The following is a 21,494-nucleotide window of genomic DNA, read 5'->3' as shown; positions in this document are numbered from 1 at the left end:
AGAAGTGTCTTCGCTCGAGGAATCCTTTCTGAGTTGTTTCACACTCCGTCTAATTGTAGATTCACTGGACGATCTTACTGGCTTTAAGCTTCACGTAAATATAGCGTGTATCTAAACCGAATCATGTGTGGAATCTGATATGCTTATATATTATGATATTTATTCTCCCTAGATTCTCAACCAACAGTACAGACATCTATCTAGAAAAGTAGGGGATAAGAGCTTTAGCTCAGGTGTCCCATAAAACACAGAATACCCAAAATCAAGGCCGGAGTATGGTGAGAGTCAGATCATAGAGCATATTATTGTCTGTCGTGTAACATAATTGCATGGTCGGAGGAGTTTCAGCCATAAGACCAAACCGGAGGCTAATCCATGGATGGATGCCTCATTGCCTTGCCGGTGTCACTGTGGCTTGTTATGTGAGTTCTGTGATTTCATTCTCCTTTTGAACAAAATCTTTTTATTTTTACCACGTTTTTATTAGCTCGTATTCTTGTTTGTCCGGTACAGATTTTTTCTTGTGCAGTACAAATTTTTAAACTAACTTCACGACTAACTAGATATTTGAAACATTTAGAATATATCAGAACACGACGACAATGCATTCTTTTAATACTTTTGACCATCTTTAAGCAGAATTGAATTCATTTTCAGTTAATTCTGTTTTGTATGTTTCGGAAAAAAATCGTTAAAAGTAATATTTACTACTCACTATTATTGGTTGCTAAGTGGGTACCTAGCAATTAAATTATTAATATATACGTACGTTACTATGGAAATCAATATGAAATTTCTGTTTTCTATAATATTTATTCAGTATTTCTATCATGTACAATAAAAAGTTTTTATTAATACATAGAATTGTAAAGTTTATATGATTCAACAGAAAATTTAAAAACGTGGTACCTATATAAAAAGTTCTTTTTATCTTGTAATTATTTTCACTATCGCTATTTCATTACAATATATTTTTGATACTTGTGTTATATAATAAAAAAAAAATAATTTAGTGGATTAATACAATTAAGATTTTTTTGTAGAATTTTCCTTATGTGTGTATATTTCTTAAGTTTTTATATTTGCGTATTTTAAATACCTACTTTTGAAATTAATATACTGCCATAGCTAGACGAGTTTATCATTTGCAGGACTCCGGTATTCAAAAAAAGAATCTTTTCCGTCTACCGAGTCGCTACAAAAAAAGAATATTCGAAATAAATCCAACCAATCAGCGGCGACAGGTACATGACAGATTTCATTGATTGGCGGAATAAAATCGAAATACAAAAATTAGAATAACTGGATTGATTTGCCCATTTTGTAAAATTGAGCGGTACCGTTTTTGTAAACTGAAAGAATCACATTTGAATGTAATAATTTGAATAGGGAGCAAATTGGATTGCTTTTTGAAAAATAAATAATCGCATTGATGTTTCAATCGGAATCGTCAATTGGTTCATTTCAAAATAAAGAATGTTTTATAGAAAGTGTGTTTTATGCGGGTTCATTTATTAAAAAAAAATATTTACTAGTAATAACTCGCTAACTTTGTCTGCGCAAAATAGATAGATATATAGAATGAAAGAATAGACTGATTCGATTTGTTTATTTTTTTAATTAACTAAAATATACAACGGCTGTATCTATATGGGCGCCCCTCTAATCACACCTAACCTCTCTTAATTATCTCAAAAAGTAGATCGATAAAAGTTTAAGATTCGTAGTACATTTTTTGGTAGCACCAGAAGAAGATAAAACCTTACTAAATTATAATTGATACATGGTTTAAAAACAAATATGCTTATGATTTTTTTTTATTTATATCTAATTGAACTTTGATGTGAATGAATAGAATAAATGAATTTAATTGAATAATAAAGCTTGAATCGATATGAATATAAAGAATTTCAAGTTACTCATTTATGTTTTCTAGAAAAATCCATGTTTTTTTTTTTAAAATTAGAAACAAGATAAACAAGGTTTCCAAAGAATGCACATTTTATATATATTTTTTTCTAAATTATAAGTTTTTTTTTTAATTAAAAAGACTTTATAAGGGGGATCCTTATGCCGCGTCCACTCTGGCAACATGTCGCGCGACAACCTCGTTAAATTTTACGATAATTATCATACTTATCGTAAAATTTAACGACGTTGTCGCGCGATATGTTGCCAGTGTGGACCCGGTATTATTCTAACAGAGGCACCTAGCGGAAAAATACGAAGCTTGCAATTTGAGACATTTATTTGATAATTTACAATTTAAGCTGTATTATTGAATAAATATGTATTTGAAAACATTAAAAAGATTTTTTTTAAGTCAAAGATAAACTTACAATAATTGTAAAAAAATGTAATAAAATGTGAATTTGTTGCAGGGTCCCATCTTATTATTACATTATATTTTATGGTTATATTTATTATTAAAATTTAGTTTATTAAGTTTTAAATTTTTAAACGTTTAGATGTTTGACTAATTCATCGTTTTAATATTTTTTTTATATTTATTTAAAAAAAACATCGATTTTTATAAAAATATAAATGTGTATTACTTGAAATCCTTTTTATTTATATCAAATTTTATGTTAGGTATCGTCCCAATATTGAAGTTTGATTGAAAATTGAAGACCGTATAGTATACGGTCATCTCTTTCCGATAAGAAAGCTCACGGCGAACTGCGCCTCGGTGAAATGTTTTATGGACAACCCAATCATTTATGGACATCAAAAAATAGACGCTTGAGATGTCGGTTGCTGACCACTGTTTTATGTTTATTTATAAAACAAAAATATACAGCAAATCTATATGATATTGCTCCATTATCAAGTTAATCGTCAAATTTTTTTGCAATTCAATTTGCCAATAATTCGTTTTTAAGGTAGGTCAGATTAGATTCTCGTTGCTAATAGTAATTTATACAAAAAACTATTTTAGTTTATTGTCGACTGAGAATGTGTCTTTCGTCAAGTGCATATTGTGAAAAACAAAACCAATTACAGGCTTTTGCGCTAGCCGTGTCCATATAACATGTTACAGCCCGTCTAATGATACCATGTAAAGTATAGAAAGTTTTCCAGGGGGGCGTTGCACCGCTCTGCTAGGCAATTTGGTGTAAAAAGGAACAAAAAGTCAACGTTTTGTATGACGGCACCGATACGGCTTGGTGTAAGGCGTGTGTACTGTATAGTGTACATACACTGTTCAAAACATAGATATAACGGAAAATACTGGAGAGAAATTTTCACAATATTACGCCTTCGTTGGTTGACTGATGTTAACTGCGGAGGCAGACGGTAGTATGTGATTTGAACAGTGACGTTTCTAGACAAAATGCCGCCCTAGGCAGCGCAAAAATGCCGCTCCGTTTTTTATACAGTATTTTTTATCATCCTTTCATGAATCCAATATCTAAGAAATGTGTTGTATACAAACATTACTAACAAAATATAATGCCACTAAATCTAAATTAACACCCACGGTGGCCGCGCGGCTTAAGCGTTGGACTATAAAGCCGTGGGTCCCAGGTTCGAATCCTGGGTCTGGCAAGTACACATATTGTTTTTCAATTTGTGTGTGTCAGGGTATGGACTTAATAGGTTGAGCAAGTGGCTGACATCCATTTCTCGTAAAAAACAAAATCTGTTAATACAAACCTCCACTCTGTGGAGGCCCATATGGTCCTATCAGGATCGGACATGGTCGAAAAAAATCTAATTTAAATGCCATCTATATTTCAATAGAAGGTATTGAGAGTCCACGGTTTCAGATACATTTAAAAATACACCTGACAACTTTAAAAACTCGCGAGTGACCGGCAAAAATATTTTGATAAATTAATTAGGTAAGTAACTATGTACCTACCTATAATTAAATATAATTCTCAAATCTGCACGTGTCATTGCAGGTCATCAAGGACGTGACGTCCAAGTACAAAGGAAGTAAACGAGATATCGGGAACCCGACAAAAAAAATTACAGTCCTGTTAAACCTTCCATGTCAATTAATACATTTTATTTTCAAGCAGTGAGCTGAATTTTTTAATGGAAAGATATTTCCATTATTACTACGTTTGGGTACCTATTTCTATATATGCCGAATGATTCTCCTCGATTCGCCGCCCCCAAGCGACGCTCAATCTGCCTATCCCCACGGGACGTCACTGGATTTGAAAGAAGTCTGCAAGCTGAAATGGAAATGGAGTCGCTAACCATTGAAGGAAATTTTTTGAAATAACATATTCTATGAAAGAAAATCACCATGCTTCAGTTTTGTATTTTTTTCTCTCGATACCATGAAGTATTAATTTCTAAAATTACAAAAGATATGGAATCATAACCATATAAGTATACATCTTTCCTATAAAATATGCAGTGTATTTAGTCTAAGCTTGCAAATATAGCGTAAATTAATATGAATACTATCGACCGAAGGTACGTGATGGAATTTGAATTTAAATTCTAATGGTTTTAAGTTTTGTGTTATTTCATGAGTAATTTTTTTGTGACTCGGGTTTCGACTTGCGGCATCTTCAGGCATTGTACACACTTACCAAAAGGCAAATATACATTGACAACGAACACTATTAACTCTAACTTATATAACAAATCAATACAATACAGTAGGTAAAAACTTATCACCTATTAAGTCAAGGATCCAATAAAAAAATATAAGAATCAAATTATGAATAGTTGAAGTGTTTGTAAAAAGCCTTATATCTTATTAATAATAATACACTCGATAAGTGTATAATAAATCGTCAAAACCTAATAATAGATCATTAGTAATTATAAACAATAAAAATACCACACTCCAGAGGTGTAAAATCATCCATTCTGGAGTTAACGTTACTGCTTGGATCGATCGAGAGCACGTTGTATTGATGAAATTATAAACAGCGGAAGTATATTGGCTGATAGCAGTCGAATAACTTTTTATTAACTAAAGTTAACTCAGTTAAAGCTCACTTGAGAGAGTGACGACTTCAGTCTTGGGTAACAGCTCCTGAAACATTACCAGGCGTAAAAAATTGCTGATGCTTTACATAAAAACGTGGGGTTTCACGATACACTCAATTAAGAGCGATTGTGATGCGGGGCTGGTTGGTTTGGAGGGGTATTTGCTTGTGTTGAACAGTCGAACAGGGGTTTTCATCCAACGACTGCAGCTGATGATGATTCTTAGAAAAAAAAATAGAGGATGTTACTTTGTTCCTCCTGGCTCCTTAGATGATTTGCCAATGATAACTGATCATTGTAAATCTTATAGCTAAGATATTAAAAAAAACTTTATAAGTACTATAAAAATATACTATAGAGATGGATCCTAAAGTTATTATGTAAACAAGTTAAAAAGGACCTCTGGAATACTGCTTTAATTTATCATACAATTTTCAAAATTATAATGCTTATCGTTTAATTCTTCCATATAAAAATGATATATTATTTACGCCAAACTGGAACTATCTTCAGTTTTTTTTCTAGTGAAAACAGAGAAGGCTATATCTGGAAGAAGCTTTAGTTTATACGCATTTGTAAAATATAAATAATAAGAGACTGACACTCTTATGTGTAAATAAAAATATCCAATACCAATGTCTATTATTGGGAACTAGCCGTTTGAAGATGAGTCGCCGAACTTTCGAAAAGCTCAGCAAATATACTTTCAGTCTCGAAAGCTCGTGCAGTGATACCGAAAGTTTACCAACGAATTAAATGATTATTCAGTTGAAGTATTTGAAATTTAATTGAACAACAGACACATGAAAGTTATATTTTTAATTTAAAATGTCTTGCTATCCACGATGAAAAATTAGCCAAGCGGAAAAATGCACAAGTATATTAAGATTACATTTGATAAAATATTCCTGGAAATAAATTATAGCATAATTACTTAAATATGAATGTATTTTAAAATACTACATTTTTATTATATTGGGTAGTTATATTCAAAGTATCGATCACGAGATTGGTCGAAAATATAGAAAAACGTTTATTCAGTTGTAATATAATATGGTTTCATTGAGTTATTAAAGATTTTTATTTCCTTAGTACTTTGGACGCTAAAGACGCACCTGGCGCGTGATGACCAGGCGGCCAATCGATGTAATTAACGTGTATTTTAACGGTTGTAGTTTAAAAAATCATTATTTAGTCAGCAGTGAATGAGTTAACTCGTACGTGAAAGTCGTTTACAAATTAACTATGAAGAAGGCTGCGTGACCTTGTCGTATCATTTGATTCCTGTTGCATCACTCACAGGCTGTCGTAGGAGTAAGAGAAAGAGAAATGATGAATCCATACGCGTATATTATTATGAACCAATCAAATCTATCGTTAAGATGATCGAGTTAGTGGATGAATCGTTCCGTGTGATTGCTATTTAAAGTCAACGATTGCTCACGACGATAGTTGAATCTGATTGGGCCTGAGAGTCTGATTGTGTAATAGGCCTTTACTGACGATAAAAAAAGAAATAAAAAAGATTAGTCAAGAAGATTTTTTTTCTTTCTAAGTGGTAAAACCATAATGCCACAATATATCAGAAACTTGAATATGTGTTGGGAAAACTTCGAACCTGATTATTCTTGCGGAAAACTTTCAAAGTATTTTCCGCTATAAGATTTTCTTTCGAAACTAATGCACTTTCCCTGTTCCGAAACCAATAACCTCTTGGAGGGTTCGTAAGTTTTTTTCGCGCGAAAAAATATTTCTATTTTTCTTCCACCGTGAGTAATATTGTTATGACGTGACGTAGTGTGTTGAAAAAAATATTATGTCAAAACATGTCGTGCTACACATATTAGCAACGTTGTATTTTTCGAAGAAAAAAACATGGTCAAAGTTAACACATTAAAAATAAATAATAAATGCCGGTCGGTGGAGGTAAACGATTCGTATGCAAACATAATAATTATATAATAAATTATTTTTCTTATTCAACAAAATAATTCAAAAGATTTGATTATGTAACATTCTTTATTTAATATACTTATTAGAAAAAAATCTTGCAAAACATATGGCACGGACAGGACTTGAACCAGCATCGATCGGTTTCCGGCCAAAGTGCTTTACCAAATTATCCACTTGCGTTCTACCTAAAAACGAGAAGTTTACTAATAATCATACAACTGAAGCGTTTTATAAATTTCTGCGACAGGCTTTTGTGGTTTAAATCAAGTTACCAATATTAGGTTCCTACTAGATCAGAGGGGGGAAAACTGTGGCCCGCCGGGTATTTTTTTGCGGCTCGCCATCATTAATTATACTTCTGATTACGAATAACTTGTTTATATATTTAAAAAAAATATTGACAATAGATTAAAATTTGTTGAGCAATAGTACGCGAGCCATTTTCAATAGATATTGTTAGTGTACCGACAGAGCTACAACTTGAGATTATTGATCTTCAGTGTGACACTGATTTAAGAGAATTGCATCGTCGTGAAGAAATCTCCAAATTTTACAATGCCCTTAATTCAGACAAATTCGACCAACTTAAAGATTATGCAAGAAAAATGTTCGTTATTTTTGGATCTATCTATATATTTGAACAAACATTTTCGATCATAAACCTCAATAAAAATTCTTTATGATCAAATATCTCCGATGCCCATTTACAAGCAGTTTTGAGAATGTCAACTACAAAATTAACACCTGAATTTAAAAAAAATGTTAAAAACTGTACAACAGTTTCATTCTTCTCATTAATTTTTTTGTAATGTTTATTATTCGTGATAATAAATAGTGTATATCTAAAAATGGTATTTTACTTGCGGCCCGCCGCTCATTTTGAATTCTTGAATTTGGCCCTCTATCCAAAAAGTTTGCCCCCCCCCTGTACTAGATACTTATCTTGATTATTAGCCAGCGTCAGGATTTCTTAATTTTAGGTCTTAATATACTTGCACTTGCAAGTAATTTAATTTATTTTTTAGAGAACTAATATTTATTTATTATTTTATAAATACTAATTTTATAAAATATAATATTAAATATATATTACATATTACTATATATATGATATATTACTAATATATTTTATAGATAGTATAAATTGGAAACGCTTCAGAAAAATACATAATATTAGGAAATATCTACCAAAAAATATGGCACAGGACAGGACTTTAACCGGTATTCATGGAATTTCGACTAATGTGCTTTATAAATTTACTCACCTACATAATGGCAATATTTTTTCTATGTTTCTTCAATAAAGAATATTAACATTAATTTTATTGTTTGATAAAAAAAATGTTATTAAATTATATTATGTCACGTGACACAAATCCGAAATCGATGATGATTTTGGAAAAACCAATTAAGAAGCTTACATAACTCAAGTACGTGACGCTCCCTCGATTTTAAAATGCTTGATGTTCCATTTCAGTGTACTATATCAGAAGTCATCAACCAAACTACATGGGGGAGTTACTAAAAATGTGATTAAAAGCTTACCTGGATAATTCGGCTGTTTCTGGAAGCCTTGAATTATTTTGCTCCAGCATGACCCAGCTGATTGATGGTCCAAAGTGTGATGAAAAATTCGCTGGAGGATCCATATTTCTACTCATTTTGGATATCTGTAAGAAAAAATAAAACAAATTAGAATGATAACGCCTCTTTTAGAATATTTTTCCGCCTGCGGCATTGCCTGAAAAATCAAGATATTTAATTTTATATTTCGATGGTTTTGGGACAAGCAAGATTCGATCAAAAACCAACATACGACTCCTCGATAGCAGACCACGGGCGACTACCTGCACCATTTTTCGAGAGTCAACAGCAAACAGTAATATTATGTGTGATCGATAATATAAACTAGAATGTATATGTATTTTAATAATCTAAACAACGCCATTTTTATTATTTGGAAGCTAGGGAAATGTTCAACAACACTCCTAGTCCCCCGCCTGTAATTAAGTTTACGTTTAATTAACAGCGCTTTAAAAAGATCGGTTGGTGAAATCCTCGAAACTATCGCTCCGTTTCGTGAAAAATAATAGTGTTCCGGTTTGAGAATTATTAAGAAAATAATTAAATTAATTTATTTTCAGAATCTGTGGACTATATTATCTAAAACCGATCTTAAATATAAAATTGTAGGCAGACCATCTATTGCTTATGGGTGGCAGATAAAAGATAAAAAAAAATACAATTTTTGACAATATATTTCGTAAAAATAAGATTTTTTCGCCTTCGGCTTTGACATACTTTGATTACACAAAAGTCAGAAGTTTGTAGACGGTTATTGTCTGTACGTAGTAGGTGTATAACAAAAAAATCGAACACACTTATATTATCAGAAAATTATCGAGCTTTCCGGTTCGTAAAGTTTTCTATTTCGACCGCTGGTTTAATGTAAAAGTCTTCATAACAAAATAAGCATGTTCATGAAATGATGACCCATAGCTCACCTCACAGTCGTCCATTCGAAGGTAAAGTATCAATTATAAACAAAAATATACTGTATGATTTATTATGTAAGGATAAGTTAAATAACTTAATACCATATTAGGGGTAGATAAGGAAAGGTTATCTGGGGTGATAAAATAATAATTTCAAAAAATGGTATAACCACGGTCATCCGATGTACTAAATATGGATTTATTCTTCATTACCTACCTATTGTGACATTAATATTATATTGTATGTGGTTGTAATGAGACAAGACAATGTATCATCATGATAAGTACGTATTTCCTACAAAGTCTACAGATTGTTATTTAGGCTAAAAGCTCGTTTACATGATTCACTTTTGACGATCATCGCGGAGGAATCATCCCCAGTGATCCGTGTATACGCAGATTCATAAACGATTCATTGAAAGTGATCGATCATCCGGAATCAAAAGTGAATGAAGTTCAACTGGTTCTACTTTTTGATCACTACGGATGATGATACGGGGAAGCGTATGCGCACTGCGCCCTGAGTACTGCCATCACATCATATATTATTATTCCGACATTATGATTTTTGTACATATAGTACAGAGTTAGCGGCCCTACTGATACTCCCACGATATTACATCGCATTACCCATGGTTTTATCCACCAACACTTCTTTCTCTCGATGAAATATCTGCATTCATATAACAAATAATCACAAGTAATTGTTTGATCTGCACCGCAATGTCACTTGACGCCATTTTTGGAATGAATTGAGTACCTATTTCAATTTCAGTGACACGTGGAAACAAAAAGTAAATGTCTGGATTCGACCTTTAGGCCCATTTCAGACGGGACACTGGTGTCGCGCTCGTATATAATAAGGAGGCCTTTGTATTCTAATAAATGGGCCTTTGTATTATATTTATGAACGCCCCAGAGCTAATGAGTCAACGCGTGTCCGGTACACCTTTCCGTCAGCCGCTACATTCTCAAGCCGCCGATACACTTGTTTTTATTACCACAGCCAGTTTTATATTCTAATTTACAACGCAAAATTATGCGTTGACTCATTAGCTCTGGGGCGTTCATAAACATAATATCGTCTCTGTTCTGGCAGAACACACTAACTGGAGAATACTAGTTTTGAGTAATTTGACTTTGAAGTTGTTAAAATGTTTGAAATGGTCTATCATGTGAGTTTATTAAGTAATCGTAAGAAGGGTGACTTTAAAATAAAGACTGTTTATTTATTAAGAAGGTTTCCAGACGGTAAAGTTTGAAATAAGGAATATTTTGGTATAACTAACTCAATATGTCATTTTTTCGAATTAGTGTCTTCTGCCAGAACAGTGACGATATAATGGTCCCTTTATTCGAATACTAAGGCCTCCTATATATACGAGCGCGACACTGGTGTCCCGTCTGGAACGGGCCTTACACAGCATCTTATTAAAAATGTTGGTTAGCTTATATTATACTATATTGTATACATAGATAAATCAATTACTATATATCAGTCAAGTGGCTTGTTTGACAATTTATTATTGTTGAGTGTTCACGTTATAATAATTAGAACTGGTTGGGATAACGATAACGTCGATAACATTGTTATCAATAGAAACACAATATGAGAAAGTTTACACCGGGTCATTACCAATTAAGCAGACGACACAAAGATAACAAAGTGTGACCTACTGATAGCGTATCGGTTTATCGGGTATTTTTAACCACTTAACCATTCATACATTGAAGTGATGTATTTTATTTTAATACGGTTATGATTGCTATGAATTGCCAGTAGCGAAGAATGCCTATCGTTAAGTATCAAATTACTTTATTTATCCGTAGCGTAAATTTGAATGAACGAAAGGAATCTTAGTACTAGTCAATGCAGTGACGTCCCGTGGGGTTAGGCAGATTGAGCGTTGCTTGGGGGCGGCAAATCGAGGATAATCATTTGGTATATATAGACATAGCTAAAATTATTTTGTTTATATGTTGTACTTACAATAAAAGCATTGTAAAAATGGTGTGGAAATAATAAACCGGTGTGGTGCTAAATGCTACAAACCAAATGTCAGAAATATCAACCACATATCACCTCAGACTGATTGTATGGGTATGATGATTTGGGTATATCCCTTTACTGCAAGTTTTTTTTTTTTTTTTTAAATTTTATTTTTTCTTGGTGTCAAAATGCCTTGTGAATGAAGGAAAAATAATGAAAAAAATATTTTTCGAAAATTTCATTAAATCTTGTATGCTACTGCGTGGTGTCGCAGATTTACGACTTTTGGAAATCTTACATTTTAGTATGACAAAATACAAAACCAAATGAAAACTATTATAAAAAACTAATGTACACACCTTATTTGATGTGTAGATATTTTTATTCAACCAATTTCAATCTTCTGTATATTTTTTTTTATTTATTTACATACGAATTCGTCAACTGTCAAAGCAGAAATGTAGAGACTATAATGCAGAAATGCTTTATTTCTTGAAATGTCCAAACAAAATCGGTAAAGTAGGATGTTTATGGTAAAACAGTTTTCTAGGCATCGAAAAAGGATATTATTTGATAATTTACACAGATGGCATTGGCTATATCGAAATAGTTTGAAATGTCGCAAATTTGCGACACTATGCAGTAAAGAGATATGTATTCGATTTTTATATCTAGGTAGGTACTTACTTTTTTAAGGTATATATTTTGTTAGTAATGTATCCATACAACACATTTATTAGATATTGGACTCATGAAAGGATGATAAAATATTGTTTAAAAAATGGGGCGGCATTTTGGTGCTGCCTAGGGGCGGCATTTTGTCTAGGGAGGTCACTGAGTCAATGTTGCTAACAATCATTGATAAACACACGCCAGTGGCAACTCCCTTGCCGCTGTTAAAATATAGCACTTATTGCAACAATTACAACCAACTTAATGTAATTGTTACAATAAGTGCTAATACTTTGATACAAACGTACCCTAAGTTTGATAATATTTATCACTTTATCACTTTAGCGGTCTATGAGTAGTATAGAATAGACCCACTGAAACGGCTATAAAATAAAATAGACGGCAGAAAAAAATATTAGATTTTAACAATTTTAAAAATGTGTCGTTCTAAATTAAAAAAAAAAAAACGTCATAAGTATTAACATTGTTTTTACAAAGATCGAATATAGCATGTATTCCCAACCTTTTTTTAGTAGTGACCCCGATAAATAGTAAAAACCATTTTTAATAACATTGATAAAAAAAACACATCGAAAATGGATTTTTCAGTATTCTTTAATTTTAACTTAAGACATATTAAATGCGATGTTTGACATTGTAACTCGTTAACCAGCTCCTGCAGATTTGCAGTTGGTTGGTTTGCAGTCATGGTTTCTAGGTTCGAATCACGGGTCTGAAAAATACACATTTTGTTAATTTGTGTTTGAAGTCAGACTATGAACCTAATAGGTTGAGCAAGTGGGTATCAACGATTTCTCGTAACAACAAAAAAAAATCTGTTAATACAAACCTCTACTCTGTGGAGGTCCATTATGATCATATTAGGATCTGACATGCTCTAAAGAAAAAGAAAACGAATAGGTACGTATTACCGCATAAATCGCGAACCTTTCTACTTTTCTGGGTACATTCACCATACCCAGACACCCCGAACATTGATTCTAGCAATGAACACCAGTCCTGGTCTGCAGTTATAACTATGGGTTAACAAATTCACGTGGCTTTATTAGGTTAAATATGTTTTCTCGTAAGCAAGTCCATTGTAAGTGCTTTGACATATGACACCGCGGTTAGCGTGCGTCGACGCAGGTCTTACATACAGCATACAATTGGACATTCTAATCGAATGCATTTGGAATCAAGTAAGATCTACGCACGCCGACTGCGGTGTTGTATGTTTGAGCCCTAAGCGGGATTGTAATAGCTGATAGAAGAATGAAATCAGCATGTTGCACGAGTCATTTCAAAGAAAAAAATACCCTTAATAATATAATAAAGGAACGAACAATGATGAGATATAATATATATATATAATATAAAAGAAAAACATTTCGCAAACAAAGGTCTTTGTTAAATATGTAGTTGAAATTTTATTTTTATATTTAATTAATTCTAAAGACGGGGGAGTCTGACAGATCTGTGTTTACCAAATTAGTGACTAACAGAAAGCAATAAATAAAAACCTAAAGTTAAATTAAACAGTTGACTTTCATTTTTTTATTGGATAATTATGCTTTCTCAAAAAAGAAAATAATTCTCTGTCACATCAATTGAATACAATTTAGCACCGTGAAACCAATGGCGTGCGGAAACAAATATCTATTACGACTTTGGGTCTGGGATGCAGGTATTTAATATTTTTTACAAAATAATTTATTTCAAAACCTAACCTAACCTAAAGTAAAAAACAATCGCGTGGTAGAAGGTATTTTGGTTATATAAAGTTACCATTAAACACAAAATTTTCAAGTTTTTTTTTTCAAAACATAAATAGTTCTTTCGTAATAGAAAGTATGTGATACTGTATCGTATTGGCAATCTATGCTAAAATCTAATTAACTTGATTTTTTTTCCTGAAATCGATGATGTTTCATTGCCTGAAATTCACGAAAATTAGATTTATTCTTTGTTAAGCTTTATAATGTTTTTGGCGTATGAACCTTTTTGGTTAAATTCGATGGTTTAATAATGTGAATATCATTTTAGACATGTTCAAAAAATGCACGTTTTCGTCAACGCTGCTAAATAAATAGATGAACCCCTTAAATATATTTAATTTTGAATATACATGTATGGGAGATTTTGTGATACACGTCATTGTACACAGTATACACCAGAATGCGATGTGATAATTACTGTACCTCCACTTCGCGAGATACTTGTGATATTGAAGCATCGAATCACATATCTAACAAGAATATGGCTTTTAGGCTAGAGATTAATGCCAATAATTATTAACTATATTTTATATCAGGATAAAAATGACCCTCTTGAGTACGCCAATGCAGAAAGTCCAAGAGTACTGTCCACTGGGACGGTTCGTGTAGATACTAATTAAACAGCAGGTCGTGAACCTAGCCTCTTATGCTGGTAGTCACTAAATGGTACGGAATTTGTTGTTATTTGTCTCCACAGAGCTAAATTGGTATATTTTTGAATTTTTAATTCTACTTTTGAACAATATTTGCAGTAATAATTTATTTCTAACTAGCGTCGAACTTATAACTAAAGTTGTCCATGTGAGAGAAATTTCAACCGGTATTGCCAACTGTTATTCACAAAAATATGCCAGATAGGGTACGGAATTTGTTGTTATTTGTCTCCACAGAGCTAAATTGGTATATTTTTGAATTTTTAATTATACTTTTGAACAATATTTGCAGTCATATTTTATTTCTAACTAGGGTCGAACTTATAACTAGAGTTGTCCATGTGAGAGAAATTTCAACCGGTATTGCCAACTGTTATTCACAAAAATATGCCAGATAGGGTAAGAAAATAAACTAGATGACAGAATAAAACGCTAGATTTTTTCAAACAGCCCCACGTATCTATTTATACGTGACATGGGATTTAAATATGTAACTGCATTGTATAAAAAGATATAAGTACACATATTTTCTAATATTGGAGTATATTCCTTGGATATGGTGATACAAATAATCGATATTATTTCCTTAGCAATGGTATATAATATATAGTTTGAATATTTTGAATTAACTTGTATTACTCCAAACACTAAAAACATTAACTTTATATATTAATATATCAATGAAATAATATTAAACTCTCCATTGAACTAGAGCTAATTTACATTACCTTAGTATACATAATTTTGAAAACACTTCTGAGAAAATATAATATAACCAAGAGCAAAAATATTTTTTTGAAAAATACACGATACCCAGCAGGAATCGAACCTGCGTCTCTCGGGATTCGCGCTCACGCACATCGACCACAATGCTATATATAGGCATCCTATCTAATTGCGACAAATCTAATGGCTATTATTACAACAATACCCTCTGAAGCACTTTCCAAATTGACTTACTATTTGTTTTAAAAATTATGAATGCTCAATAATAAGAATTTTACAGTATTAAAACTTCTTAATTATTCGTTGATTAAAAAAAACAGTTAATTACATTAAGTATGTTAAAAACTATAATAGTTTAGTATAACTATTTTACAATTGCATATTTAACTTTGAAGTTGGTTAACTCAACTTGGTCACCGGCTCACTTACGTATATTAGTACCGAACCTGCATCTCTCGTATTTCGCGCCCATGCACATATACCATTATGCTATAGGCGCAATACTTAATTGCGACAAATTTTAACTAATGGCTCTTAATAATCTGAAGCGCTTTCCAAATTGAGTTACTATTGGCGTTGTCGGGTGTCTTATTTTTTTAAAAAAGATTTTTTCTATTGGTTATAATATATTTTCTCAAAAGTGTTTTCAAAATGATGTATGTTAAGTATATTTATTTATTTCTCGTTTTATAATCAATTCATTATTCTGACAGAATCGGAAGAGCTGATTGAACAGCAAACAATCATAAAATACTGTAAGTCCCAAAGACTACGATGGGCGGGACATGTGGAGAGAATGCCTGAAGTTAGAGCGCTAAGGATCATGACGAAGTGGCTACCCCAACGGAAGAGACCCAGAGCCCGTCCAAGAAGGAGATGGGCTGACGCCGTAGATGTGGACTGGCTTCAGATAGGAAGACCCGGTAACTGGATAAGTGTGGCGAGAGACCAGAGTGAGTGGAGAGTGGTTGTGGAGGAGGCCAAATCCCACCCCGGGATGTAGCGCCGTGGAAGAAGAAGAAGAAGATTCTGACAGAAAAAATAATTTAACTTGTTTCGGTTGGAATTTAAAAAAAAATGTCTTAATTTTTTTTTGGCTCAGAATTGAATACCTTCTCGAATATAATCAATCCCGGATACTTTCTGATATTTCATAGCGAATTTATTTCTTTCCCCTTTTTGTAAACAAGTTCGGTTCTGTCTATTATTTAACTCAACGCGATCACACAGTTTTCTGAATTATACTGTCTTACTTGTATTAAAATTATTATATTATTTTGATGTGAGATATACCACGGAGTCGCTCGCATCAGAGACGATTGGCTTAATTGGTTCGGTCTGGAGTACATCATTGAGATGGCGCAAGGTGCAGAGGAGTAAGGCCAAATTTAATAAATTCCTATGTACATGGTTTGATAGAGATACGTATCTTACAGAAATTTGTGGCTAATATTAATGGACAGTTAGAACTGAGGGGTTAATTAAGGTTGGGACCCGATGGTAATGGCAGGCACCGACGTAGGTTTTAATTTTATTATTGTCGTTGAAAGACGATGGACAAATTATAGGGACGTTTTTATTGGAAACTTAAAAACACAATAGAAGACAAGAAGGTTAATAATAAAATTTGGCTATCGCCGGACGTCTGTTACGATTGAGTTAGTTACGTCATTTACCTTAATTGATCACAAACCACATTACTTCAGATAAATAGTTTATTATGGTTACATGTAAATTGTACGTAAAACATTTCACCGTGGCACAGTTCGCCATGAGCTTTCTTATCGTGTTCTATCGAACTATCTTATTGTGATTGAGATATTTTATCACCCTGCCACTATACCAGTGAATGAATGAAAGTAGCCAACGCTATTAACCAAACATCAAGAGTGGCCAAATATCTGGAGGTACTAATCAGTGGCGGTTCGTGGATATTATATATGGGGGTGCTGCGGTTCATTAAAAATAAAAAATATGGTTATTTGGATTATATTTTACGATTAACATCAAAATTATTAAAATTAAACATTATATGTATTTTTATTTCGTTATAAAATTGATTCTTCAGTCTTTTTTCCTTGAAAAAAAGTCTATCACCTTTTCGTTGCTCTCGACAGCTGTCGCGCGTGTGCTCAGAGCCACTGCACCCGCACGGACGCAACACGAAATACTGCTGCAGAGAATGAATGGGCGACTTGGGTCTAGCTCGGCCACGTACTGTAAGAGAATTTCAACGAGGCTTGCCTGTTCTCAAGGCAAATCTACATATTTTCTTTCAAAAATATCTAGCTCACTTTTATAATGGGGTCCGGCATTCTGATCTATAACCTGTTGAATGTTTTGTATAGTTAGCTATATTTGTGTCGCTACATTTCAAAATCAGCCAAGTCCACCTTTAGGTATTTTTTACTTGTTTGTGAATTGCTGAAGAACTACTGCTTTCTAACATTTCTGCATTATCAAAATGTGGAATTTATTAATTTTAAATATTCTATACTCAAACTCAAATAAAAAGCTGTTTTTCTCCTATTCATATATTATGGACTTGGATGATATTGAAATCTAGCGACACATTTGTGCGAAGATTTGATCTGAATCATCTCTGCAAACCATAATAGGATTTTATGGGACGTATACAAACATAAAATTTTATTCATATTATCTGATCATATAAGTCGATTCCAATAATAATTAAAATCACTATCGCATAAAATTACACATTTGTATGTATCAGGTTTAGTCCCTTTAACATCGAATGATAGCCCTTAATATCCACAAAGGGCCAATTTCATTAATGTTAATAACTTACACACACTTGTAGAAAGTAGCAAGTCAACCCTCTCGGACCCTTGTTGAGAATTTCTAAACGTACCTCGGATTCTAATCTAAAAGTAAATTGAATTTAAAATCAGAGATACATCTAGGGGAAAATTGCTAACATATGAGCCAGAGAGGCAATCATGACTCGGCTATTTATCAACTCAACAGTCTCTGGGAGCTCGTTCGGGTGATCTTTTTGCGAAATGAATCACTAAAGTTTACGAGTCTTTAGACCAGTGGTGGCAAATCCCTCGATCGCGATATATCGGTAGCTTAAGGCAGCATTTTTATGCTTGACTTGTCTTGACTTTATCCATACTTAACTCTGAGATTGAGTCACAACATTTCATGCTGATTAGTGACTTCACATTGAGTTTGTTTTCATGTGTGGTATGAATTTCATCAAAACTCGTTCCATATCTTAGAAGATAAATGACCGACTTTACCACCAGATTTTTGTATCTTGGAATAAAGTTTTGAGTTTCCACAGCATAGATTAATTTTTTGACTCAATGTCTGTGTGATCCACCCACGCCTCATCTCCAGTTGCCAAATAATATGAGATACTAGGTTATGACCTAACAGCTCCAAGTTCATCAGTCAACGCAATGCCCCCCACATCCTGAAGCGGGCCCCCAGGTTAGGATATTTTGCGGCCCCCCTACCTATCGCTAAGGATAAAGGCACTGTGACGCTCTTCAGTAGCGTTTTCCAAATCATGTACGACGTGTGCGTGGTAAAATTAATTTGTATATTTAGTGTTTTTTTTGTATATTTTAATACATCCATTCGAATTATGGAGTTGTCGAGTATCGATACACAATTAAAAATTATATCGTACAAGCACATAATTTAAATACAATGTCAAATGTCATGTATGTTGGTTTTCAGCCGAACTTTTCTTGTCCCAAAATAAAACCTGTTTTGGGTAAGTACGCCTAAACACAATACAAAATCGTTTTACTCACACTATTATTTTTATGACACCCACGGTGGCTGTGCGGCTTAAGCGTTGGACTATAAAGTCGTGGGTCCCAGGTTCGAATCCTGGGTCTGGCAAGTACACATATTGTTTTTCAATTTGTGTGTGTCAGGGTATGGACCTAATAGGTTGAGCAAGTGGCTGACATCCATTTCTCGTAAAAACAAAATCTGTCAATACAAACCTCCACTCTGTGGAGGCCCATATGATCCTATCAGGATCGGACATGGTCGAAAAAAAAAATATTTTTAATCAGCTAGCTCACCAAATATTTTAAATTTAAAAAAGTTTCACTACGTATTGAGTTTGGATACCCCTGCTTTAAACTTTCCCAAGTTAACGTATATATTCAGACGTGAGTGTCTGGTCAACTACTCTCTTCATATTTTCATAATTTTCATTTATGTACTGAGGACAGATAATAGAATAACTATTAAGGAGTATTTTTATTCTTTTTTTGTGTTCTATTTTTTGTATTTATTGTTACAAATACATTCATTGTCAGTGATTTTCAGAAACTACATTCAGGTGTTTAAATACAGGATCATGCGCTAGATCTTTGGTATAATCTGTTATAATAAGGTCTACGAATTCTAAGCCCAACGCCTGTGATGGGCTACCACGTCATACATATGGATGCATAAGGAATGAAAAACGTCCCACGTTTAATGATTCAGTAGACCTATTTCAATGTAACACTTGTCTTAATAAATCATGCAAAATTATGAAAAAATGATAATACGATGTATTAATAACACTTTTAGCGGCTAGCCGGGTGTGTTAATTGGATAACCGCTCGAGTAGTCATGCTGTGACATTAGCAATAGCGCACTGCTCAAGACAGGCACCAGGGTTATCTTGGGTCGGGGTAATGTTGTTATTGGGTGTTATGGTGTTACGTAGTTGGAATAACGTGCAGAAGTAAAACTGAGTGCGAGAAAACTACGACTTTGATAGCTCACAGAGTAACTTGCGAACACTAGGAGTGATCGACTGGAGAAGCAGAAAGATTGAGCTTAAGGCGAATCCTCTACCTACCAAAAGCACCTAGCGGAAAAATACGAAGCTTGCAATTTGAGACATTTTTTTTTTGATAATTTACAATTAACTGTTTTAATTAATATATATGAACTTGTCTGAAAATATCAAAAAGAAAAATATTTTTATTTAATTAAAGAAAAACTTACATTTTTTTTTATAAAATGTGAATTTGTTTTAAATTGTGAAATTATTTTATGATCATATTCATTATTTAAATTTATTTATTACGTATTACATAATATCATGAAGAGATTTTTGACTACCTAATTGATAGTCTTAATATTTTTTATATTTATTTTAAAAATCATCGATTTTTATTAAGATATACATAAATGTGTATAACTTGAAATCATTTTTACTGTTTTCAGATACATATTTATTAATTAATACAGTATAAATTGTAAATTATCAAAAAAAAATGTCTCAAATTGAAAGCTTCGTATTTTTCCGCTAGGTGCTTCTGGTAGGTAGAAGATTCGCCATAAGGCGGGCGAGGTCCACTCCGGGCAGCATCATCGAGAAAAAAGAAGTTTGATAAACACATAGACGCAAAATATAGATAGGTAATTAAAAAACTTGTAATTCAATGTAACATGTCAAGTAATCATCTAGATATTTGGTTATTTTGACTAATTATAATGAAAACTAATATCAGACGATTCTCAAGTAAGTATTTATAACAATAAACGTCCTAGACAGGCTTCGCTGATATCAATTTTATTTAAAAATTCAGACCAAAGTCAAACTCAATGCTCTCTCTTAGAGTAATTTATATTATTTTTATGCTATTTAAAATGTAAGAAAATATTTAAATTATTATATTTATTTCACTAAGTAATAAAAATGTAATTATATCATTTTTTATTGAGAAATATTTATGGAAGTTTTTGATTTAATGCTGGAATCATTGCGTGAAACGAAGTCTGCCAGTTTGTCCAGTGGGCAGTAAATTAATTTTACTTGTAAATTGACATGGCTTGTTATTATTTTACGTAGTCGAAGAGGATCGTTGACTCACGAATTTAAGTTCGTCCCTTTCAATTAAGAATTCGTATGGCTTGTTAATATAGGCAATGACATCTGGGTAAAATGATAAATGAAGAGACTTAATGCAGTATGCAGTAGGAATTACAATACATACAATTCAAAGAGGATATAATTGTGTATAAGACAGAAATAGAAATAAAAAAATCGCCAAAACGTATATACGAAGAGTACAAAATGATCGGTGGATAATTCTAGATTTTTGGAAAAATGTAATATAAGACACAGAACAGCATAGACCATAATATGACGACAGCTTTATTTTTATGACTTAATGATGGGCAAGATAATATACCGAGCAGCGGCGAAGGGTAGAGGTGGTCTGTTAAGATCCGACAAAAATAATATGTAGTGCACACTAAACTTTGTCAGTCAAACGTA

General features: G+C 32.7%; 1 protein-coding gene across 1 annotated transcript in view; it reads right to left on the bottom strand.

Annotated features, from left to right (window-relative positions):
- The window catches only part of moody (G-protein coupled receptor moody), a 154,944-nt gene that overhangs the window by 114,730 nt on the left and 18,720 nt on the right, over positions 1–21,494 (bottom strand). Inside the window, exon 2 of the mRNA XM_085948812.1 lies at positions 8,458–8,582. Coding sequence (XP_085804938.1) covers positions 8,458–8,573 — 116 coding nt within the window. The 5' untranslated portion in view covers positions 8,574–8,582. The remainder of the gene's footprint in view (positions 1–8,457; positions 8,583–21,494) is intronic.

This window comes from Rhyacophila brunnea, unplaced genomic scaffold (genome assembly GCF_057557595.1).
Source record: "Rhyacophila brunnea isolate RB1 unplaced genomic scaffold, BYU_Rbru_1.0 scaffold_21, whole genome shotgun sequence".
Taxonomy (NCBI): Eukaryota; Metazoa; Arthropoda; class Insecta; order Trichoptera; family Rhyacophilidae; genus Rhyacophila; species Rhyacophila brunnea.
Note: the sequence above shows the minus strand (reverse complement) of the source record. Positions and strands in the feature narration are given on the sequence as shown.